General features: G+C 40.6%; 2 protein-coding genes across 4 annotated transcripts in view; one reads left to right on the top strand and one right to left on the bottom strand.

Annotated features, from left to right (window-relative positions):
- LOC146392975 (uncharacterized) overlaps positions 1 to 7,943 on the bottom strand; it is a 20,989-nt gene extending 13,046 nt beyond the window's left edge. The window contains exon 1 of one of the 2 annotated variants that reach the window (XM_084908240.1): positions 7,740 to 7,943. The gene's annotated coding sequence lies outside the window, so the exon portion shown is untranslated. Of the gene's footprint in view, positions 1 to 7,569; positions 7,671 to 7,739 lie in introns of those variants that run through there. The other variant, XM_084908249.1, reaches the window with a different exon arrangement.
- Positions 7,617 to 25,357, top strand: trappc11 (trafficking protein particle complex subunit 11). 2 transcript variants are annotated; one of them, XM_084908214.1, is made up of 30 exons: positions 7,617 to 7,702; positions 11,988 to 12,216; positions 12,393 to 12,562; positions 12,661 to 12,731; positions 12,850 to 12,964; positions 13,049 to 13,148; positions 14,596 to 14,669; positions 14,764 to 14,860; positions 16,813 to 16,946; positions 17,218 to 17,359; positions 17,531 to 17,624; positions 18,146 to 18,225; positions 19,002 to 19,080; positions 19,272 to 19,326; positions 19,524 to 19,669; positions 19,987 to 20,048; positions 20,235 to 20,367; positions 20,584 to 20,714; positions 21,117 to 21,242; positions 21,321 to 21,514; positions 21,602 to 21,750; positions 21,834 to 21,955; positions 22,069 to 22,188; positions 22,304 to 22,369; positions 22,832 to 22,988; positions 23,072 to 23,183; positions 23,269 to 23,360; positions 23,535 to 23,668; positions 23,914 to 24,081; positions 24,172 to 25,357. In XM_084908214.1, exons 2-30 carry the CDS (start codon positions 12,013 to 12,015, stop codon positions 24,214 to 24,216), a joined length of 3,372 nt encoding a protein of 1,123 aa, XP_084764340.1. In that variant the 5' UTR covers positions 7,617 to 7,702; positions 11,988 to 12,012; the 3' UTR covers positions 24,217 to 25,357. The 2 variants fall into 2 exon arrangements, with proteins under 2 accessions (XP_084764340.1, XP_084764330.1); XM_084908204.1 differs by lacking the exon at positions 7,617 to 7,702 and adding an exon at positions 11,138 to 11,500.

Genomic DNA, 25,357 nt, shown 5'->3' with positions numbered 1-25,357 from the left:
CACACACACACACACACACACACACACACACACACACACACACTGTATTAGCACTTGTTCCCTTTGAAAATGTTTTTAAGCAGTGATAACAAATATCATTAGGATTATATTCAAAATAAAAAAATCTTTGTGAATTGAATAGTTATGTGGCAATTATTCAAAATGTAAAGTTCACAGAGGAGGCAAAAATACACATCTTTACTTGAGTAGAAGTACAGATACCTGTGTTAAAAAATACTATGGTAAAAAAAATTAAAAAGTACTGATTCAACTTTTTTACTCAAGTCAAAGTGAAAAAGTACTGTCTCTGAAATGTACTCAAAGTAAAAAGCAGCTCTTTGAAGGATATTTCTACCAGCTACTTTTGTGGAAATCTCCTGGAACCTTGTGATATATTAATATAATAAACAAAATAATATTAATATATAACTTTATTTGTGTAGCTCAGTTCAAAAACACAGATATACAAAGTGCTTGACAGTTTAAATAAAAGCCACATGTTCCAACACAGAGACACATTCACTTTAACATTGGGTGGGATCGCCAGTAACAATTAGAAGACCTGATCAGAGACGTCACTGCAGTGATAAGGTTTCAGTAGTTCTGATATATAAGCAGGGTCCTGTTTATGAAGAGCTTTATATGGTAAAAAAGGGGGATTGTAAAGCTGATTCTATGCAGGACTCAGAGATGTGAAAAGCCAGCTATGATAATCATGGCAAAGGAAAATGAAGGTGTTTACTAAAGGTTCCAGATGACCGAATGACAGTAAAGATTTGAGCTTTGCAATGTTTCTGAGGTGGAGAAAGCCAGACTGGGTTAGCTTAGAAATCTCAGATTCAAAATTCAGTATTGGTGAAACATGATAACAAGGTTCTTAGCAAATGTTTTGATGTCGCTGGAAAGGGGGGCGATGTACTGACTGACCTCGTTAGAGAAAGCGTCAAACACGAGAACATCAGCTTTACTGACACTGAGATGGAGCAGAGAGAGGTGTTCGCTGAGGTATGAGAAGCTGCTGAGAAAAGTAAAGCTGTGTGTCATCTACATAGCAAAGGTAAGAGTGTTAAGTGAATAGCCTGAGGGTTATATCCATCCCCCCCTCTCTCTCTGCAGATAAGTCAAGCAGGACTAAAATAAATGTTCATCTTCATCCAAGCAAATAGGTCATTTTTACTGAAGCTGTTTCCGTGGTGTGGCTTTGTCTGCAACCAGATTGGAGTTTACCAAACATACTGTTTACCTCAACTAGCTGAAGGAGCTAATGAGCCAAAATCCGTCATGTAAATCAGCTTAGACTCAGACAACAGAACTGAATGAGAGACCTGGGTTGAAAGGGCACCGACCTGAACAATGACCTGATCCTACTGATCTTCCCAGTAAAGTTTTTGCAGTCATTAGAAGCTGTGGCGTGGAAGGCCACAAACTGAGGAGTGTGGATTGTGTTTATTACCATTGATCAAACTAAAAAAATGAGATGTTCTTGGTTCTTTAATGAGTTGGTTGAGTGTGGTTAGTAACTCCCTCATGTGGAAGTTAGAAAGAGTTATAACTGCAGACACACTTCAGAGGCAGAAGCTTACACAGCACAGTAATTAGATTATTATTAAATATGGTCAATATGAGACATTTCCATCTGTGCTTTTTTTATTGATAAGCATCATGATTTTAAAAAAGGACACCTATTTGTACTTGTTGCAGAGACTGGGCTTCCCTTTGGATTCTGCTTTTTAATTCATTGCCTGCGCTCTGATTGTTAAATACCACCAGGATTGCAGCTGAAAGAATATTAACTAAAACTGTCTTAAACATTTAATTATAGTCCTGCAGGATGTTATCCTACTGATATAGTTGGACAAAATCTGTTAAGTACTTTTTTCTGACTTTCCTTCCTTGAATATTCATGCAGTGCTTTTAATACTAGACTTTTGTAAGTTCTTGCACACACTAATGTCTTGTCTGCAGCAGCCATGTTGCATTCAGACTGTGTTATGAACTTCTCCATATTTTAGCATGTATAATTTTCACTTCCTGTGCTATCAGTACACTTATTCATAATTATAAATGGTCAGAGGGGAAACCGCATGCTAACTTGGCAAGCTGATAAGCAGCTTTGCTCTTTCTAATTCCCAGATAATTGAAAGATAAAGAATTTAGTAAACAAAAAATGCAAAACAAACAACACTGTATTCATTTTGTAACCTTTTGACCTATTTATTTTTATGAATTACATTCTTGGCGTGAGCGTTTTGAGTGCATACTACCAGAATTGTCATCAGTGATGATTTGCCTTTGCTGTATTTAACATTTGATTTAATACTGTATTTAATTGAAAGACTTACTCCTCAGTGTTGCACTTCTCTGTCTACAGTCTGTATTCTCAGAGATTTTCTTCCCTCTTCCTCCTACTTTTCAGTCCCAGCCTCTCTTCCTTTCCTTTTTATGGATATCTGTTTAACGTCTGTTTTTCAGAGTGAATACTCCAGGGGCTAAAGGGAACCCCAAGAGGAGTAATGTCTCATAGTTTGTTTGCTTTTCTAACTGAACTGTTCATTCTGTTCATTTATTTGGCTATTGTTCTCATGTAGAAGAACATGCACTAAAGATGCATTTTTATAGCAGTCTATGATGAAGCATTTACACACAAAACTAGAAACGGATTGGAAATACTTGTGCACTCACTCTGAAATCTTGGGGGGAGACATATTTAGCCTCACTTGGTTTTCTGTAGACAGCTAGACCTTCACCTGCTCCCAGTTATATTGTTGCAGCCTTGATTGCCACAGCTTCAGTGCTGACTCACTCGTCACATGGCCTTCGTGGATGACAGATGCCTATTCGGTTGTTTTTTCTGAAGTTTCGACGACTTTTTCTCTATGAAATGTTTTGTGAGGAATTTTTCATAATCAGAATGGAGCATCTGAGCACAGAGGAAATTTGCTTGTAGATTTAGGATTTTACATTATGCTCATTTTGGAGTATAATTGACATCTCAAAGGACTCTAATATCCAACTTGTAAATGTAACACCCAGCATTTCATCTAACTTCACAGTAGGGCTGCCACGATTAGTCGACTAGTCACGATTACGTCGACTATCAAAATCGTCGACGACTGATTTAATAGTCGACGCTTTGTTTGAAGCTTTGTAAAATCACAAAAGACGCAGGAATAAGTAGTAGGATTTAAGAGTGTAATAACGGACTGAAACAGAAGATGGCAGCACTGCATGTACAAGGATGCCAGCTGCCGTTAAACCCCGAAGAAGAAGAAGAAGCTCTGTCCCAGAATTCATAGCGCAGCCCAGCTCAGTTTCCAACAATGGCGGAAGCTAGTTAGTTTTAATATTACTCTTATTATTCTTTCTGGGTCACAAAATAAACGTTTAACATATTTTCAGGCGAGAATGTAGCTGTGTAAACCTCAAATATCTGCTCAGTTTATCAAGACACCACATATTTTCAAAAGCGCTCCGACGTTTTCGGAGACGTCTGTTACCCACTAGCTCGATAGCTAGCCGGGGGCAAGGCTCACTAGAGCCGTGAGAACACCGGACTCCCGGCAAATGGTTTTCAAACCCACCGCCGTCTTTCGCTACTCAGGTTAAATATATATAAGTCACTTGATAACTTAAAAATGTTATTGTTTGGCTTTCTTTTAATATTTTATTTGTTCCTGAGTAAATCGGTTTGGCTGAGATTAAAGTTATAGTTTTTACACAGCTGAACAAACGTCAAGCAGACAGCTGATTATCAGAAGTGTGAGATGCTTGAGAATTTACTCCGGTGTCCTGTTATATTTTAGATAGCAAGGAGTTTATTAAACTTCAACGAAACAATCTGCAAATTTCATTAAAATTTAATAAACTATCATCTTGTCTTTATTTTTAGTTAGCACATACCTTAAACACTTAAAGCTGTAAGCTAATGATAGTTATATAAGAGCAGATGCTGCTGGTGCAATAATCTGTATGTTTTACGTCCAATGGATGATGATCTGATTAGTCGACTATCAAAATAATCGTTTGTGGCAGCCCTACTTCACAGTAAAAACATTTTCTGTCATATACAAAAGCAAATGTCATTCCAAAGAAATTCAGCGAGCGCCTCCTACCCGACTCCCACTGAATCAGCTGATTTTTTTTAATGATAACTTAAACATATCTGATGTAGCCATGAAAATGATTTGCCCTTTTCTTGTATGAAACTTTATGAAACCTTGTACATAGCTAGCTACATACTTTCATCATTTTTAATCTCTCATAACTTCTTAAGTAGAAGACTTTGGCACAAATCATAAAGCCAATCTCTCTTTTAGCTTTAGCAAGAACAAGCACTCAAAGGACATTTTTAAAAACCCAATAAAACACATTACAAATGCTGTAATAGTTTTGATCAGCCGTCTATACCACATGGTGATATGACCCTTTAAATATACAGAAAAAGCACTATTCAATTTTCCTCAAATAAACGATCGAAAACAGATCCTCTCAGGATTCACACGGACAAAACCAGACACAAATCCATCCAGGATCACAAAAGCAGTTTTGCTACTAAAGCTGCTGTGATATATCTCATAAGAATGATGCTCAAGGTCAGTCATGGAAAACAGGCCTTCATTTCTGGCACTTGCAGTGGATGTAACGTTTGTTTCCCCGTGTTTAAACAGAGGTTAAATTTGTTTTCCAGCCATGAAAACCTTGTATACCCGTCTCCTGTACGTAGAAGTTACAAGGGATCAAAACGTCAGTAAAAAGAATACAGTTGTAAGGCCCTGTAACTAGGATCATTTTAATGAATAAGTGGAATGGAAATTGTACAATAATGTTACGTTATTGTACAAAAACCCAGCACATTCTGAGGACATCAGGTGAAACTCTCAGAATGACGGAGACACATTATCACACTAACAGTCTCCTCTCTCTCTCTCTCCCATCTTAAAGAACCAAAGAGCTCAGAGAAGCAGAGAGATGACTCAGCATCCTCATGACCTCAATAGTATCTCTTCCCTGTTTGTTTCACGATATGCTTGCAACGCTGCCTTACGTTAAAGAACGGTGACATCAAGATCTATAACAATTTGCATGTGCTACATCAGAGAGGGAGGAGAACGTTCTAGACCACTCTGTTGGTAGTTCAATATTAACTTTATTCTACTTCTATAATTAGCTTTTAAAATGTCCATGGATATGAAAAGTAACTGAGCGGCAATGACTAATTTTACACAGTAAAACTCCCAATGTGTTTAATACTCAACCTAGAAACTGGTTAACATGAAAGTACTGCTAGTGATCATACAACTGGTCAGATGGGAGCACGTTTACATCATTCTTGCTTCTCTATGATGTCTTTTATTGTCTGCATTTAACAGTGGAATTAACTGAGATAACTCTGGTCCCACCGTACATATTTAAATGAACTTCTTTCTAACTGGACCAGGCTTTAAGGCACTGCAGCACTAACTTCACTTTATAACCATAGATGTTATCTCAGTCTTTTATATACAGTCTTTGTTTCCAATATTTTCACTTTTTCACACTTTCGAGTATAAAGGGATGATGGAACACTGTGTTGCATGAGCCCGTGCATAATTCGCCTCCATGGTGGGAGGAATGCATCACACCATTTCTTCAGATTTGTCAGCAGCTGTACTCATGCTGGCAAGGCTCTTTTTTAACTTAAGTCAAAGGTTTTGTAGTGGATTCAGATACAATACGTTGGGAGGGCCCTGAAGTCCACATATTTTCCTCTTGAGCTTATGAAAATATAATAACTTTGCCTTGTGGCATGAAATAGCAACTGATGTTAAACTGTCGCCAGAAAGTAGCGAACATGGTCAGCAGTACTTAATGTGGTTGCAGCATTAAGACCATGACAAACAAAACACTATTCCACATATCATTACGATGAGCAATGAGTACTAGGCAGGTTAGGCAGTGGGTCCATGCTGTTGACTCCAGATCCTGAGCCCCCCATCTGCAATCTCAACAGAAACTGCAATAGCCAATGAGCAACCTGTTTCACAGTCATACCTGCCCCCCTTCATCACATCGGTTTTGTTTTTCTAAACCAAAACGGCAATATGAACACACTCATCTCTAGGCATTTCCTAGTTAGTTAGTTAGCTAGGACTAATTAGGCAATACTTAGCTGTATATAGTTAGACAACAAAGCCCATTAGTTTTGGCTGGAAGCATGTATTTAGTATCATCATACTGCCATCATAATAAGCTGTAACAACACTGTAAACTAGTAGCACAATTTCAAGTGTTTATGTTCATCTTAACCACAGACTGTACGTAAAAGTTGGACACAGCCCAATGCATTTGGTTAGTATTTTATGGTCAGCTGCCATCTTGGTACACTATATTGCCAAAAGTATTCACTCACTCATCCAAATGCACTAATTCCTTCCATTGCCACAGGTGTATAAAATCAAGCACCCAGGCATGCAGACTGCAGACTGGGTCCCTGTCAGGGACTAAGACTGCATAGAGCCGCTGCACCCAAGCCTTACATCACCAAACACAATGCAAAGTGTCGGATGCAGTGGTGTAAAGCACGCTGCCACTGACTCTAGAGCAGTGGAAACACGTTCTCTGAAGTGACAAATCACGCTTCTTGCTGGAGTGAATGAGACAACAACAAAAAAACTAACCTGGAGAGTGTTTGTTTATGTCACTGGGGATGTTTGAACTGATTTTTTTATTCATAATATTTCTTTGGACCTTCTGTTGTTTTTATATTTTCATTTTACACCCAGTTATGAACAGCACATGGCAGTCATTTCTTTAAGTGGCCGAAATCATTCATATAGTTCTGTATATACAGCTTGAATCATATCAGCATGAGTGCAATCTGATAAATATTTGACCAGCTTCCTGTGGGGGGGGGCTGCGAACTCTCCCACTGCAAAGCCGCGAGGAGAGGAAAACCATTCCAGGGAGGAGGGATTTTTATTATTATTTTGGGCCAGAAAATCATTAATCGTATCTTAAGGTCATTAAAGACCCGCTGGAGCTTACCTCTTAGCATCAAACACACCGACTTGTTTTTAGCACCGATTATAGATTACGACATCGCTCTCTGATTGTAGTGTGATCCAAGAGAATCACCTAACATAATTGGGAAATGTTAAACTTTTATAAGTGTGGGTCTTTGGAAAAAAACTGCAAATGTTTTATTGAATCAAAGACAACTGCCTTCTCAATCGGGTCACACGGGATCCATATTCCCGTTTCCGAAATGTACTGGCAGTCCACAGCCTGAGAATGGTCCCTGTTTTGTGAAGATTTCTAAAGTAAATGTAACACTAAGATTGGACGAATTAGTGAATCAAAGTCAGCCGAATTCACAAGTGCTGCCCATATATTCCTAAAATGCCGAGCACTCTATTTTATTCGATAAATGTGCCATCTGAAACGGCACAAAACTTTAAATCCTGGTGATTCGTAATAGAGTTTGGCGCGTAATTTTTCTTAGCCACGAAAGGCTACAGTACGGCGTGTTTCGGGTCTGTGGTCTATGCCATCATCTACCGTAGCGCTGATTCACTCCATTATTCAGCTCACCTGGTCAACAGCAGCAAAAGCCCACCAGCATCCTCGTCACTATGCTCACATTCCGATACCTGAGAGGACAGCGGTCCTCCACACCCAGCGTGAGAACGTCTCCTGAAGGTTAAATACGAGGCAGTATCTTAAGGTACCACAAAACAGACACACCTAGCTCGGATCCTCACCTTCAGTCAGGCAGGCTGGAACACAGCCTGGTCCTCTCACACTCAGTGTACCTGCCGGTTTTGATAACGTCCCATACTGCAGCCTTCTCTCCGTGTCCTCTGGCCCGAAGGGGACGATGAGGTTTGCTGTCAGCTGAGGAGAGCAGGATGACAGGAAGCTCGGAGGCATGTGTGCTCCATAGGCAGCTAGTGCTGCAACTTTGAATTTAACCTTTGTGTCTCCAGACAGAGTCAGCTAAGCTGCAGGCTGACTCTTTATGTTTCTCTTTCTGCTCGTTTAAAGATGTTGTCAGGTGGGGACATGAATATTTGATTTTTCAAAGACATTTTTCTGATAGACTTTTATTATAGACGTGACTGTTAAAAGAATAAACTAAAAAAAAAGTCGTAGGCTTTAAGTAAAATAAAATGCACATGTTTTTTGGGCCTGTGGCCAGCCATTCATCAGAACAGATAACAGCAGCATCTCTGGGGATGTGAGGACTGAGGAGTTATATCTACAATCTTTGTTTATTGTCCAGCTGGATCACCATGCCTTCTTGTTTTCTATTATATGGTATTCTTCTCATTAGTGCTTTTTAAAATAGACCTAATATGCTTTGTTTGTTGTCATATACAGTGGTATTTGTTATAAGGAACCCCATTAGCTTCCACAACAGTGGTTGCTTCCTTTATTCTGTACAGAAATCTAAACCAAAGCTACAAAGTTTGAAGATTCATTTTCTGATCTTGAATATTGCAACTTGTTCCTATGAAAAACTGTTTGCCCCCTTCCTGATTTCCTATTTTTTTTCTATGTTTGATCATTTAAATATTAATCATATTTGCTATTTAATTTCTATATTAGACAACGATAACACAAAAAAACACTAAATTTCTGTAGCCACACCCAGGTCTGATTACTGCCACGCCTGTTATTAATCAGGAAATCGCTTACAAAGGACATGGCTGACAAAGTGGAGTAGACCAAAAGATCCTGAAAAGCCAGATATCATGACCCAAGGTAATTTAGGAACAAATGAGAAACACGGTAATTGAGATCTCAGAGTCTGGACGAGATGATAAAGCCCTTTCTAAAGCTGTGGGACTCCAGCAAATGATAGTGAGAGCCATTATCCACAAATGGCCAACACTAGTGATGTGCAAATCAAGCAATGAACCAGTATTGAACCACTTCATGAGTTGTATAGAAAACAGATGAATTCATTAAAAGCTTTGTTTCAGTGACATCTAGTGACAAAACAGGGAACAGCAAACAATGTAATCGTGTGCTGAGTGTAACGAAGGTTTGTGTGAATGATATAAATACAATTTTGGATGAATTGACAGATCAGTTGCTTCTATACATGTTTGTAAGAAAATGTGCTTGGAGAAACAGAGGGTGTGATTATGTTCATGGGATTGGGATTTTTAGATTTTTAATGACAAAAAATATTTTTTCCACTGCTTTTCTTTATTTTCTTGCTGACAACTTCTCCAGCTTTCGAAAACACACGTTCACATGGCACTGGGTGTTACAAAGCGTCTCGTGTTACGTAGCAGTATTGATGATTTTGACTACTTATGTGATCCAAGTGGTCAAAACATCGCGTGTGATTTTCTGCACTGGAGGAAAATGCAACTTCAAGTTAGAAGCTTGTATCAGAGCATTGGTGTCATGTGGCCATCACAAGAGAAGACATGGAACAGTGGTGAACCTTAATTTTGGTGGCTGACCAAAATTACCCCAAGAGCGCAGCGATCACTCCAAGAGGTCACAAAAGACCGCAGAACAACATCCAGAGAACCGCAGGTCTCATTTGCCTCAATTAGGTCAGTGTTCATGACTCTACCATAAGAAAGAGACTGGGGGAAATGGACTGTGTTTTTTCCAAGACAAAAACCACTGCTGAAAAACTTTCGCCAGAAAACTCTTGATGGTCACCAAGACTGTTGGGAAAATACTCTGTGGACTGACGAGACAAAAGTTGAACTTTTTTGGAAGGTGTGTGTCCCATTACAACTCACTTAAAAGTAACAGAGCATTTCTAAAAAGGAACATCATACTATCAGTAAAATATGGTAATGTGATGGTCTGGGCTATTTTGCTGCCTCAGGACCTGAAAGACTTGCTGTGGTAAATGGAACCATGAATTCTGCTGTCTACCATAATGTCCTAAAGGAGAATGATCGGCCAACTGTTTGTGACCTCAAGCTGAAGCACACTTGGGTTCTGAAGCAGGACAATGATCCAGAACACACCAGCAAGGCCACCTCTGAATGACTTAAGAAAAACTATATGAAGACTTTGGAGTAGCCTAGTCAAAGTCCTGACCAGAATGAGATTGAATTCAATTCAATTCAATTTTATTTATATAGCGCCAAATCACAACAAAAGTCGCCTCAAGGCGCTTTATATTGTACAGTAGATACAGAGAAAAGCCCAACAATCATATGACCCCCTATGAGCAAGCACTTTGGCGACAGTGGGAAGGAAAAACTCCCTTTTAACAGGAAGAAACCTCCGGCAGAACCAGGCTCAGGGAGGGGCGGGGCCATCTGCTGCAACCGGTTGGTGTGGGAGATGGCGTGACCTTAAAAACACGGTTCAGACTCAAAAATGTGGCTGAATAAAAACAATCATGCATGTAGGTTTGGGTTTTTTGCCTAATAATAAACACCTTCATTTAAACACTGCATTTTGTGTGTACTTGTGTTATTTTTGTCTTATATTGTAATTTGTTTGATGATTGGAAACATTTGTTTGTGACAAACATCCAAGGAAATCAGGAAGGGAGCAAACACTTTTCACACCACAATATATCCTTTAGATATTACAGTAGACTGCAATGCAACAATGACATGCTAAATATCATACTTATCATATAACAGTGGGGGTGATGCTCGAAGATGGTGAGACTTATTTATTATATCAGTCAGACAGCTCAGGTTTGGGTGGTTTGGAGGCAATGTTAGGGAAGCAAGGCTGAGATGTTTGGGACATGTATGGAGCAGAGATAGTGGATATGTTGGGCAAAGGTTGGAGCTGTCAAACAGGAGTAAAAGAGGAACACTGCAGAGAATGTTTATGGATGAATGCAAGAGAAAGAGTGAGATGGAGGAAGATAATCCACTGTGGCAACCTTTAAAGGAAGATGGCATGGAAATAATATACTGTTATTATATAAAATATAATTCAAATAATCAAAGTCGTTTATTTTCCTCAGTGTATCATGTCTAAAACATAATTTTCTAATATGACATTGAGCAGATTTCTTTGTATAGGTTTTGTGAAGAGCCATCATTGGTATCCTTATATTTTTGTTTCTCTTTTCCCTTTCTTGTAAAACAAACAAAAAAAACGTCACCTGACAGAACAAACCACAAAAAACTGGTACTCAACGGCACTTTAATTTTGAAAAGTCGCACCGGAAGTGATATTGAACTTCTGCTAGACCGCTAACTAGCTGGAGTTTGTTGTTCCTTCAGCAATCGCTTCTAGAGTAGCTGTCATTTCCTAGCTTTTCGAGGTTGACACATCGTGTTCTTGTGGTGACCGGAGGTAGAATTTAGCTAGAAAGAAGTCACGCAGTGTGGAACTAAACCTGGTGTATGTGTACTAGGTACATTTGCAACCTCGCCCATTGGCTAGCTAACGCTAAGCGTTAACCTTGTAAGATAACGCTAGCGATCTGCTAACAGTACATAAAGTACAGTTAGCTAACTTAACCAAGCTTGCTGAGCTCAGCCCCTAACAAATTCATTTGAAGTAATGCACTGAGGTATGTTGTCGTTTCGTGATTCTGTATGTGTTTTATTACGGACGCTAAATGCAGTGTCACTAACGTTAGCCGAATCATGTTTCAGTTCCGCTTCTGTCTTAAGGCGTCTGTATTTGTATTGTATTTTTCTGGCCATCAGAATGTATACAGTGCTGTCCGCATTTAACCTATTTTTGTGTAAATGGGAGACCTGTCTGTTTACTTTCTTCCTTCAAAAGTGTCGAGCTTTGTTTCGTATAGTGTAAATTCTTGTTATACTCAGCTGCTTATCCCAACTCTGCCTGCGTTCATCTTCAGTGGTTCCTCTTGAGTTTCGTTGTGATTGCGCAAAATATATTTTACATACATTCATTCTTTTTCCATCACCAAACTGTTGAAACACGGCAGAGTATTGATTGGAAATAATTAACCATTATTGATTGAACTGTAGGCTTGATGTATGGGGCTATCTGATGCTGCTGCAGTGATATTGCCTTTTTTTGTGTAGGTGTATCTATTGTTGAACCATCAGGATGGCAGGGTCCCAGTGGGAGCTTCCTCCGGAGCTATGTTGCCGGCCCATGGCGTTTGTGGCTTTGACTGGCCTGGATGTGGTATACAATGCTGTGCACCGGGCCATTTGGGATGCCTTCTGTGCCAATCGTCGTGCTGACAGAGTCCCTATCTCTTTCAAAGTGCTACCAGGAGACCACGAGTACCCAAAATGTCGCACTAAGGTGAGCTGCAGCTTAAGAAATCTTTGACAAGTTGAAATTTACACTATATTATATCCCAGTAAAACTCAAACTATTACTGGAATGTCGTTTTCACTCTTGCAAATAACAGCATCACTCCTAAAATGTAGGAAAACACTAACCGCTATCAATAATACTGTTTTCTGCTCTGTGCCTAGCGAACATCATATGAGTGGTACATCCCTAAAGGCATCCTGAAAACCGGCTGGATGAACAAACATTTAAACCTGGTACCTGCTCTTGTAGTCCTGTTCTATGAATTGGACTGGGATGACCCGCAGTGGAAAGAGAAACAGTCTGAATGTGCAACTAAAGTGGAGATTGTTAGGTGGGTGAAATGAAATTTGTGAAATGCCTTTGGGGGGTTTTTTTTCTCGGAAATGTGTAGTGAGTTTTTTCCGTTGTGTGGCATTTGTCTACCTTTAGGACCAGTCTTCAGGGTAGAAACACCAAAGTGGCTGTGGTTTTAATCCAGAAGAAAACTCCTCTGCCTCCAGGTAGAGCCTTCTACAAAATAACAATATGTGCTCATGGCAGCTTTTTTTATTTCACAGTCATGCAAAAAAAACCAAAAACCTGTAGACCATGCTGACGCCTGTCATCTTTGTTTCACAGGAGAGGACCTGGTAGCATCAGAGCGGGCACAAGCTCTCTGTCATGCCTGTGATCTGTCTGGCAAGAGCCTCTTTGTTCTCCCTCACACTGACCACTTAGTGGGCTACATTATAAGGTACCTACGACTGACTGAGCTGGTGACCTGATTTAAAGTGAAGATTGTGTTTTCACTGAGTATCTTTTTGGTGTGATTCTAAAGGTTGGAGAACGCGTTCTACGAACATGCTCAGACCTATTATTACACTGAGATCCGGCGTGTCAAATCTCACAAAGAGTTCCTCAACAAGACAACCCACCAGGTATGAATATGTTTTTCCATGTTCCTCCACGAACAGTGAACGGATACATGAAAGGTCTCGTGCTGTTTCTGATCCTTTCGTTTGTTTATTACACAGCAGTTGTAGGTGCTATGCAAACAATGTGAATCTATCAAAATGCTCAGTGCACAGCAGAAATTGCACAAACAGGATGCATGCAGGAATTATATCTTTTAAATAATCAGTCAAGCTGTGATGACTCTACGATATTGTTACTGCCCTCTTCTATGCACATCCATTTTTCTGTCATTAGTTCCTCTTCTGCTAACATTAAATTGTCTCAGTTAGGAAGGAGAAGATCACACCAAATATTCTGTGGTTGGCAGCATGTCATGTGGCTAATTGAGCAAGCATTGCATTTGATCATCAGGCCAGCACTATTTGAAAATTGTAACTCTACAATCAGAGGTTGTAGACAGACCATTTAGAAACCAGTTAACATGCTGAGTGTGGAATACTGGCTTTTCCTGTTGTCTTCTATGGCCTATGCTGTGGTGCTGCCTGCACTCAGCGAGCTTTTTTTTGCATTTCCTGACAGTGCAAGTATGCCTTACACTGTTGGAATGACAGTGAAAAGGGCACAGGTTAGAAAATTCATTCATGATCTGGCCGGTTACTGAAGTTATTTCGACCCCCTCATATATTATGTGACGGTATCAGACTGAATCCACTTCTTGAGTATCACGTGTTCAGTTTACTCTTACCAGCATTGCTCTGTTGCTTCATTTGTAGCAGCACTCTTGCCTTTTTTTGTTTTTACTGAATGAAGTAGGCAGCACTCGTTTAATCCATATTAACTAATGATTAAAGAAGAGCTTTATTGATTCATTAAACACTCCTTTGTGTGAGCATGCAAAGCCTAAGAAAGTTGGTATCTGATTCTGACCAGGGTTTAAGGTTTTGTTGAGCCAGTTAACACAAAGAAAGCTGTTTTGAGTTTGATTCCTAGCACACCCCCGGCGTCTCGATTGTAGGAGAACTACTACTATCATGTGACAAAACTTTCCTGGCTCAAGATGATCAAAATAAGACCCCAAACTTTGTCCAGCTAATAGTTCTCAGAGTGGTGCACCTTAACTAGTAATACTTGGGCTCAGAGTACATTTTCACACCTGTGACATTTCACAATACAGAGATGCATGTCTTATTATCTATTATCTCATCCTACTTTTTTTTGACTGGGTGATCCATTGAAGCGACTTTGAGACAGAGGTGTCACACATGAGGTTACGGGCCTCATGATTATTGTAGAATGAAAAATAATCTGCTGAACTGAAACTTATTCTAAACCTAATCTTAGATCATTTCAATATTTTTTTTCAAATGAATCCAGTAATAGAACAGTTTAGAAAGCTGCTTAGAGATGGAAGGCAAACACAGCGTAAGAAGTCATTGCGTTTGAACAGCTTTCTAATCTCTCTGTTCCCAGCTGCTGTTTGTCAGGCATCAGTTTAAAATCGCTTTCTTCAGTGAACTGAAGCAGGACACCCAAAATGCTCTCAAGTAAGTGTGTGTCCTGAGATTCACAATAGGTGCTAAAATAGTCAGCGTCCTAAATAATAGCTGATCAGTTTGTCTTGTGTGTTTGTGTCTGTAGGTATTACAGAACTGCCTACAGTCTTGTGCATGAGCTCCGATCACATGAGACCAACATGTTGGAGATCAAAACTATGGCTGGATTCATCAACTACAAGGTACAGTTGTGCTTGTCCTTTGTGTAACTGTTCTTCAGATAAACAGCAGTGGATCTGACTTTTTGTCATATTCATGTCTTTAAATTACTCAACATTAGTAGGGATGTCTGTGCACACGTGTGTATTTACCTAGTCGTTTGTGACAAACAACTTGAGCATGAACAGGAACTTGAGCAACTACAAATACACGCTCTTGGCTGCGTGAATTTGTTCTCCACGTGGTGACGTGTCGGGCCCTCCAGGTAGCAGTTAATGTCAGCTACTGTCATGGTTGCAGTTCAAGTTAGCGGAGTTGGTGTGAATCCAAAAAGGAGATCAGAGCTTGCCACAAAAACAACCTGTGTGCCAAGTAATAGAACAGGGGCCAGATGTTAAGCATAAAAAGCCAACAACAAGTAATGAATCATCAAACAGTCCTGGTAAACACACTCCCAACCAATGTTCCCTCTAATGTTTCATGTGTCTGAGCGAACGCACAAACTCCCTGAGCGGACACTTGGACCACTGTGAGCGACAGCAGACGTGAGCACTGTGGTCACGCCAGCATCGAATCCATCCAAGTTACATGTTTATTAAAATAATCAAATTACAGCATTTATGTTAGACTACTTTTAATTAACTGCTTTAGCCCACTTACAATGAAAATTTTAAAAAATCTAGTTCCTGACCTGTGTAGCATGTTAACACTATTGGAAGGAAAAATAACTTGAACTCCAATTTTTGAAAACACAACTTTCTTTCTTTTCTTTTAAATAAAGCTCTGACTTGTATTATGAGTCTGTGGTCTGGGAGAAAGTCCTGCAACTTTCTGTCTGCAAAATACAGGATATAAAGACCAATGTTGGACAATTAATTGTATAGTTACTTCTTCAAAAAAGTAACTGAGTTATGCAAACAACAAAGTTCTTTGCAGCTGTTTACCTAAAAATGCAGCCAAGGCGTTTTTTTTAAATAAACATTTCAAACTATTTACAGAACAATCAGCTGTTCTGCATCAAATCTGATGCCACACAAATTATTTGTGCCACTCCAAAAAATAATTTCTGTCCACTATGAGATGAAGGAGAACAACAGCCTGATACCTGCAGGCCTGACAACAGCAGATGTGTCACTGCTGTAACACCTGTAACATTCAGCAGTCGCCTCATTGTTCTGACACACATAACAAAACTATTGACCACACTACACACTAACTACACAAGATTTGTGCTAAACATCGCAAATCTCTCACATCTCAAAACACGCCGTCACTCCTAAAACTTCCCCCTTCCTAAACAACTAAATGCCATGTTGCCATATCACTTTCTGATTGGTCGACATGGTACATTTTTCCACCAATAGGAAAGGCTGGAGGTGTTTTGGTGTTGTTTTTGTTCACAGGCTTTCCAGCGTTTTCCTCATAAAAGTCAGTTTTTCCCGCAGTAAATATAAACAACGACAGTATTCAGGAAGAAAACCAAACATTGCAGATATTTTATCATAACTCTGGTTTTACGTGGCCGATCAACACAATTTAAAAACTGCTATAAAGTCCACACTTTTCCCGTCAGTTGTTCCGTCTGTCCTGCTCACATCTCCAATGGTTGTACACGTTGTCATTAACGTGGCTTCACTCTGGCTTCACTCTGGCACATAGCCTGTCAACCACGTTGATTAGCTGCGTATATACGAATGTGAATCGCATCATTGGCTGGACTATGGGATAAGGTGGCATCGTTCTAATCAGCCAGTCACTCACTGACTCACACTGCAAAACAGAATTGTTAAAGTATTAATTTTAATTTCAATTCAGGTTGGATTCTTTTTGTGCGCAACGCAGATTTTTTTGTGCGCAGAGACGTGCCAGCAGTGCAGCTTAGAGGGAACATTGCTCCCAACTATACTATAAACTAAACGGTACTTTTTGTGACACTTCTCCCTTTATGTTTCTCTCCTGTTCTCGGTGTCTGCAGATCTGCCGCCTGTGTTTCCAGCATAACACTCCTCTAGATGCTATAGCCCAGTTCCGAAAGCACATCGACCTGTGTAAGAAGAAGATCGGCAGCGCTGAACTAGCCTTTGAGCACTCTGCGTGGATGTCTAAACAGTGAGATATGCTCATTGGATACGAACACACAGAAATTACACACGTGGCCGATAGTCACGAATACATGTCCGTCACCCTCTGTATGGAACAAGATGAAGTGATTAAACCTTATAATAACAATATGTTAATTCACAATGGTGAACATGCAAACTCCACAGTGAAAAGGCCCCACACCTGTCCTCTAATGAGTGTACATGAACGCAGTTTATTTATAATGCACATACATACATCATGTCTGCAGATCTTGACTGTTCGACTTTGCCCCCTTCAGGTTCCAGTCATTTGGGGAACTGTTTGATGAAGCTATAAAGTTGGGACTGACTGCAATCCAGACCCAGAACCCTGGATTTTACTACCAGCAGGCTGCGTGCTACAGTCAGGACAGGAAGCAGCTGGCACAGCAGCTCTGTCAGGTGATGGTGGTACAGCTACTGTAACCATGCCTCAGTGTACCAGCAACACCAAAGATAGCATGAACTCGCCGCTTTAAAATGCAACTGAATCGTAACTTCTTTTAGGAGGTTTCTAATTATCATATTACATATAAAACGCAGCTTAATAGTTTTATTGGTCGGTTGTTCCAGGCTGGTGCAAGTTACCCCGACCCCGACCCTCTGGACACCCAAGGCGCAGGACTGGATTTCTATGGCCAGAGACCTTGGAGACAGGGACAACAGAGTATGTTGACAGATACAGACATGGAATACACAACACTGCTGGCCTCAGACACTGTTAATGTTCATTACTGCTTCATTCACAAATTCACACAACAGTGCTTGTGCAATATTTTGTACTGTAGCTGAGACTTGACAGTACGTGATTAAGCTGTTTTGAGTTTCTACATTTGGCCATATTTTGTTTACATTTCCTTTATCTTGTTGCGAGGACACGTGTACACACCCCTATGGTAGAGGTCAACAGTAAACAGACTAACTGCTGTTAGATTGTTGCTTTAAAAGGACAGCTGGCTTCTCTGAAGTAAAGAACACTTTAATTAGCTGTTAGGTCCTGAGTGATCTTGTCTAAATATTTTATTGTGGACACGTGTAACACATCCAACGTGCCTTTAGAAAGCTTATGAGAGGATCCTTCTGCTGTCTGATGCTGCGTGTACCACTACTTCTAATTTAAACCTTCCAAAATGAACCTTAATATCAAGAGTTTGTTCAGTAATTACGTCTGCATCACTTCACTTCCAGGTATTGATCCTCCAGATGCTGAAAAAGAGAAGACGGGGATTCTAGCTCTGCAGATTAAAGAGAGAGATGTACCACATTCTGTAAGAGCACACAGCAATATTTTACTGCTTTAGTCCTGCTTATTTAAACAAAAATTAATTGTTATTAATGACACACACCCTCAGCCTTACATATGAAGTTAAACTAGCCTATTTTTAACATGCCAGTTAGTTGTTTAGTAATGTTAGCTGATAAAAATCATTTGAAAATGACCAGCTTGGTTTGTGAAGTAGCTTAAAATGTAGAGTTTGTTGGACGCTGACATCCTTTCGTCGTGCATCCTTCACGTGCCCACAGAAGTCAGTGTGCAGCCTTTTAAAAGGTTCAGACATTATTGGAAAAAGTGCTTGATCCATGAGAAAATGTTACCTAAAGGTACAGTTGGTCATCTAAAATCAGTTGAAGCGCACTTTGGGTTCGATTATTGAGTTTTTCAGAACGCCAATCCCTATAAAGATCTGTGATTTGTTTGTTTTCTACAACAGTAGCTTTTCTTGGTACTATTGAAGATACTCAAAAGTATAGAATTCTTAAATACAGCAAGAAAAATGTAGGAATTGTGTGTTTTTGTGTTGCGGGAATCTAAATGTGTTGGCACATCATACGCTGAGGTCCTGTTTGTACAGAGAAAACGATAGGCTGCTCTGCATGTGACGCATTATTCCAGCTAGAGCAGAAAATGCTTTACACAGAGACATGAACATTCAGCTTTGAAGTTGTGATTCTTTGTTGTGTCATTCTCATAGTTGTGTTTACTTCTTCTAGTTCCTGTCAGGTTGAATTAAACACGATACCTCTGGTGTCTCTGCCCCTGCAGGAGCTGATAATAGCACTTCTCAGCAACGCCGTCGCCCAGTTTAAGAAGTACAAGTGTCCTCGAATGAAGAGCCACCTCAGTGCGTATGATTAGCATTTTATAGTCGCTGGGTTACCTTCTTACAGGTGGACATGTTCTAATCCCTGTAGTATATAAAGAACATCGACACTGTGGTGGTTTTTTAATATGACCACGTTGCAGTTCGCAGGTTTTTTTATTTGCGTTCTGTTGTGTTGCTTCACCTGGTCTCACTGTGTGTATCTTTTGTAGTGGTGCAGATGGGAGAGGAATACTACCATGCAAAAGACTACACCAAGGCGCTGAAGTAAGTGAGACACAGCTTTTCCAAGTTACATCCCACTTTTATTTTGATATAGAAGCTGAGAGCAGGACACGTCACACCCAGAATCTTACAAATTCATCACACGAGGGGAAAGGGAGCAGAACTCTTTACCTCTCAATCTTAGAAAGCGGGCTGTGTGAAGAATCGTGTTTATTCATTTGTGTGTGTTTTCTTATCAGGCTGTTGGACTATGTGATGTGTGACTATCGCACAGAGCGATGGTGGGGTCTCCTGACAGCCATATTGACCACAGCTCTACGCTGTGCTTATCTGATGGCTAGTATTAAGGACTACGTTATCTACTGTATGGAGCTGCTGGGCAGAGGTGAGAATGGATTTTACACGTGAGAAAAAGACGGAACTGAAAACTCTACGACAAAACATCAGGAATAGTTAAAGAACAAAAGATGCCAAATAATCCTGTAAAACACAATCATTTAATCTGTGGGGTGGTATTAGAAACTGCTGCTGACACTTTTCCTTCTTTTGTTTAGCAGCTCAGAACATTCTTATTACTCACGTGTGGTAAATCTGAGAAATTTGTCGCAACTATCCAAGGATGTTTAAAATATCAAACATGACGTTTGAGTGGAAAACTGAATAATATCAGATCAGAAGACTCACGCTGATCTCGTCTTTTAGCTTCCACCCTCAAGGAGGAGCAAAAGTCAAGGATTGAGAGGAATCTCATCAAAGTCCTCACGGTGAGCTGAAGGGTCTAATAATCAATCTAATAATCACGTTGTGGATTTCAAACGTTAATATAATGGTAGTGTGTTTCGTAGGAATTAAATGCTTAAAAGCTGCAGTTTGTAGCTGTGTTGTAAAGCTCAGAGTAGCTAAGCAGAGGTCAAATCAAAATTGATGCATCCACATATTTTAATTTCCAGAACGAGGTCCCAGATGCTGAGCCGGAGTGTGATCCGTCTTCTGTCACTGCTGCCAGGTCTTTGTGGAATGACCGCATGGCTTTGGCTGGATCGAATGAACTAACTATAGAAGTGCAAGACTACATCCCATTCAGTTAGTAAACACACGATTCGCTCAAAACAGGGGTTTTAGTTCTCCTCTTTTATCGTGTACATGGCAGGAAGAAAAGGTGCATGCTGACGAACGATACTGGGTTTAGAAAGAGTGTAGTATAAAATGAGATCCTTCTTAAGTAATAAGTTGATGCAGCATTCTTCTATCTCTCTTTATAAATGGGTTATAATAGCTGTCCTTCTTTTCTTACTCCAGTCCAGTGTAAAGCCAAATTCCAGTCTCCCAGTTTCCACGTGGACCAGCCTGTCCAACTGCAGGTCTTCCTCCGAGCTGACTGCCCTCATCCCGTGTCTTTCAGCAAGCTAGCTGTCAGCCTCAGTAACCAGGTACGTGCTACAAAAAAGGCTGTTTGCATCTCCACCTCCAGGTATGATGTCAGCGTGGAGCTCTTTGTCTGTCCAACGTCCCACAAAAGCAGCTTCAGGTGAGCTGGTGTGCGCTCAGTCCACACAAACTGAACACATTTAGTCTCGTGTTTATTTACTTCTGTAATTATCATCATCTATGTTGCATGGTCACCATGGTTAGTTAAAAAAACTGCAGTAATAAAACCCAGACTGGTTCATGTTCACCTCGTTTTAGTGCAGACAGCTGTGACTGAAAATAACATAAACCTTACGTTCACTGTTCTTCATGGTTATGCTGCAGTAGCTTAGCTTCCTATCCCTCAGCCATAAAACACTGATGGGGTATTGTATGTGACAAATAAAGGTGTTTTTGTTAATTAGGAGTATAACCAGTGGTGTGTGGCAGAGTGGTCAGGCCAGGAGGCCATGAGCCTGTTACCAGGAAAAACCACATGCTACAACTTCAGCTTTGTGGCAAAAACTGAAGATGTTGGTAAGAAGATAGAGGTAAGGAGAACTTTTTTGTTTGTGATTGCGAGAGAGAGACATGGATAGAAACATTGATTAATATGTGTGTTATTATAGATGACGGGTATCGAGGTGATGTTGGGTGGCGACAGTGGTCGCTGCGTGTTTGTGAGCTGGAGAGGAGCAGGTGGAGACGCTGCGTCTGCACATGAAGCCTTGCAGGCCAGCAGGTGTTCACGGCGTTGGGGCCGTAACATCGAAGCACGTCAGGAGCTGGACTGGGACAGCTTGACCCTGCAGCTCAGCACCATGTGAGTCAGAAAAAGCCATTACCAACCCGTCAGTTTGAACAGTGTCCGTGCTGGGATCGAATCAGCAGAAATGGTTCTTGTGTTTAGGATCATCTCCAGAGTCCCGAAGATCTCTGTTCAGCTGAGCCACCAGCCTCCTGCACTCACCAATGAAATGTACTGCATCAAGCTTACTGTCCAGTCACAGGAGGAGGCCATGGCTAAAGATGTTAAATTAACTGCTGGCCTCAAACCAGGTACATCAGTACCGTAATCATTACAATAACATACAGCAGCATACGAATGCTAATTTAGCGTTTGTCCTGGTTTGCTTGTTCAGGTCAGGATGCCAATCTAGGCCAGACCACTCACGTGACACTTGACGGATCAAAGTTTTGCGATGACAGCGCGCCTTCTTTGCTCCCCGATGTGCCTCTGGGAGAGCTGAAACCGGGCGAAAAGGTGAGTCTCACAAAGAAATGTCAATTCAGCATACCACGCAAAACGCCAACATTGTCAGGTTCTTCACAGCAAAAGAAGAAATTTGAGTTTGTGAGCTGTGTGTTTGCCTCTAGTTGGAGAAATGCGTGTATGTCAAGTGTGTGTCAACCGGACCCAGGGTCTTCTTGTTCCACGTGGCCTACGGCATCGACACCACAGTAGAAGGACGACAGATTATGTGCAAGTGTCACAAGGTAGAAAGCTCGTCTGACCCGCACAGTACAGCTGACAGACGGCTCAGCGATAAGCAGATGTTAAGAGTTGTTTTACTTTTCTGCTTTACACCTCTCGTTTTTTCTTCTTCTCCAGGATGAGACGGTAACCATAGAGACACTTGTTCCATTTGAGGTTTCGGTCAAGTTTGTGTCCACCAAGGTTTGTATTTAGGATTCCCCGTTTTTATTTTAGCTTGGACTTTACTAATAGTCAGGGAGGTGTGAGGGGATCTTTAAGGGGGCAAGGGTAGAGGGCATAAGCTTAATATCATAAAATACAAAAGCGGGAAATGAGAAACATCCAGATTTGTCTGATTACATTTACATTAGCGTAAGTTAGCATACACCTACCTCAACAACCTGATTGTATGACAGCTGCTTTTAGAATTAGAATCAAATTATGTAGAGAAAAAATCTACTGAAACAGACAAACACTCCAAGTACAAAGTAAAGGACAAAAAAATAAGTAAGAAAAAGGTTAAAGTAAAGAGAAAAGCAGGAGCTTTGGTATGTTGCATTCGATTAAATAAATTTCATCCTGTTAAAGTACGATAATGAGTCTTTTTATAGTAAGTCTAATAAAAAGTATCATTATTGTCTCTGCTTCTGTGTGCTGCTGCAGTTTGAGCCATTGGACCGGGTATCAGTGGACATTCCCTTTCTCCTAATGACTGACATCGTGTCGTCGTCTCCGTGGCCTCTCCTCCTGACTTCCTCTTCTCTGCAGCTTCTTACTGTGACCAGTAACACACCGCAGCTTCAGTCACAGTTACAGGAAGGTACCCGATTACTTAAAATAGTTACCTAAAATTTCCTGTTTAAATTTATCGCTGAAAAGTAAAAAGCGTGCGCTTGTGTTCAGTCGTTCTACAAACAGGGGAGTGTGCCAGTGAGTGTTTCTGTCTCCGATGCCCGCCACAGACCAACATCAATAACACGGTGGCTACAGGACAGTACCTGATATCATGGAGGAGGTACGTACACGTTAATGGAGGCTGTGACGTGCTGCTGCTGGGTTTTCAGAGGGCTTGAACAGACTTCTAAAACTCTGTTTGACAGAAACTCCTCCAGTCCAGACAGGCCTCTCATCCAGACTTTAGTTAGTCTGCCTCATGTGGTCCTGGAGATGGTGCCTCTGTACATCCACGCTGGTCAGTATGCAAGCATCGCATTCAGGAACACAGTGTTCCTGGTTTTACAGATAATGTTCCAATACACTAAGTAGAATTCAAGAAATGTTCTCATTATTCTCATTTGCTATTGTGAAAGATGTTAACCTCTGTTGGTGGTGTCACATTGTTGTGTTTTGATGTTTTTGGCTATAGATTTGCCGTCGTTCGGGCGAGTCAGGGAGTCTCTTCCTGTGCGTTACCACATAGAAAACCGAACGGCTCTGGTGCAGGAGGTGGAGATGGCCGTGGAACCATCCGATGCCTTCATGTTTTCTGGTCTCAAACAGGTACAGCTGCGCCGCCTGTAGGAATCGTGCTGTAAGGACTGACGGGTCATATTGATGGACAGTTTTGGTGATGTCATCGTGCTTCATCAGTACTGGAAATCTGATTTTCATGCAGCACTTGCATGTGTGTGTTTTCTATCTATCTGTAAATATAAAACTACGTGTGTGTGTGTGTGTGTGTGTGTGTGTGTGTGTGTGTGTGTGTGTGTGTGTGTGTGTGTGTGTGTGTGTGTGTGTGTGTGTAGGTGCGTCTCCGTATCCTCCCCAGTTCAGAGCAGGAGATGCTGTATAACTACTATCCACTGATGGCTGGTTACCAAACACTACCACAGCTCAACATCAGCCTGCCACGTTGCCCCAACTTCGGTACTCAAGCTCTGAAACGCTTCCTGCCCCAGCGAATCTTCGTCAAGGTAACACACATAGAAACCCATAAACACTAAGGTAACCGTGGAGATGTTTTCCTTGTTGGGCTAAAGCATCGTTTCTGTCTTTCTCCACAGCCTCAGGGTCGACAGTTGGACGACGCCTCCATTGCTGCAGCTTGAGGAGAAAATGAAAGTGTTTCTTGTAAATAAAAAGAAAAAGCAGCATTGTGTACTGCAGGTTGTTCTAGATGTATGATACCACAGAGATTGACATTGTTGACACTATTTGCTTAGATCATCTGTTGACCAAACACCAGCAAGCATCGAGCACCAATGATCATTTAACAGCTAAGATCGTGTGTGAATCTGATGTGAGCTTTATGGACATTTGAGGAAAGTTTAATATATGAATAGGATGTGATGAAGATTTGATTAAACTGAAGTGATCTAAACCTGCTGTGTCTACAACCGTGAAAGTGTGAGACAATTGTACATACTTAAAAATGGCTACATTATATCGATGAAGTTGAGGGTCATAATGTTCAGAAGTGGGAAAAGGGTTAGTTGGTACTGAAAGATGGTATAGAAAAGATAGACATCTGTCGCTATTGCCCATTTTCTTTTGGTTCATGGATTTTAAGCACTAGTAAAGTGATCAGGTAATGCTAACAATAGGGCCCAAGACTGAGACACACGGATACCAGCTCATTTTTGCTTCTTAGTTCTTAAACTAGTTTAGAAGAGACATATTTATAATTCAGTAAAAAAATTTAAAATACTTTTAATTGGCCAATAAAGGAATTGCAGTTTTTTTCACATTAAGTTTAATAATTCACTGAAGCTTGTTGGCTGGTTCAAAAATGTCAGGTTGTTAACTCACCAAACATGAGCTGTACTGTCAGCACTCAGATTATAACCACGCTAAAGTAAAGTGACTCCACACTGTAGTCATTTACACATTTGCATAACTAGCTAAATTTCCCTACTTGATCCTGGAAGGTGATGAAAATCACATCTGAGGCCTGTGAAGCAGAATTTCAGGGTTAACTCTGGGGCTAACCCTGCGCTGCAAAGCTGGTTTAATACTTACTGCTGTACATCGCCATGGTAACTTGTGATGGGAACATGTTCCAGACTAAATATCAACAGGTACAAAATCACCGTCTCCTGATAAACCAAGTTTCCAGAAAATATCTGTACGATTCTTTGAAGATCTCTGTGTGCGAATAGTAGCAAGAGCTCAAGTTTATTAATTGTCTGACGCCTTTGTGTTTCCCGGATGAGCATCAGTAATAAATACAGATTGTTAGATGCAACTTTA

The sequence above is a fragment of the Perissodus microlepis genome, chromosome 2, assembly GCF_051167445.1.
Source record: "Perissodus microlepis isolate ML-2025 ecotype Zambia chromosome 2, ASM5116744v1, whole genome shotgun sequence".
Lineage (NCBI taxonomy): Eukaryota > Metazoa > Chordata > Actinopteri > Cichliformes > Cichlidae > Perissodus > Perissodus microlepis.
This window is presented reverse-complemented; position numbering and strand designations above follow the sequence as displayed.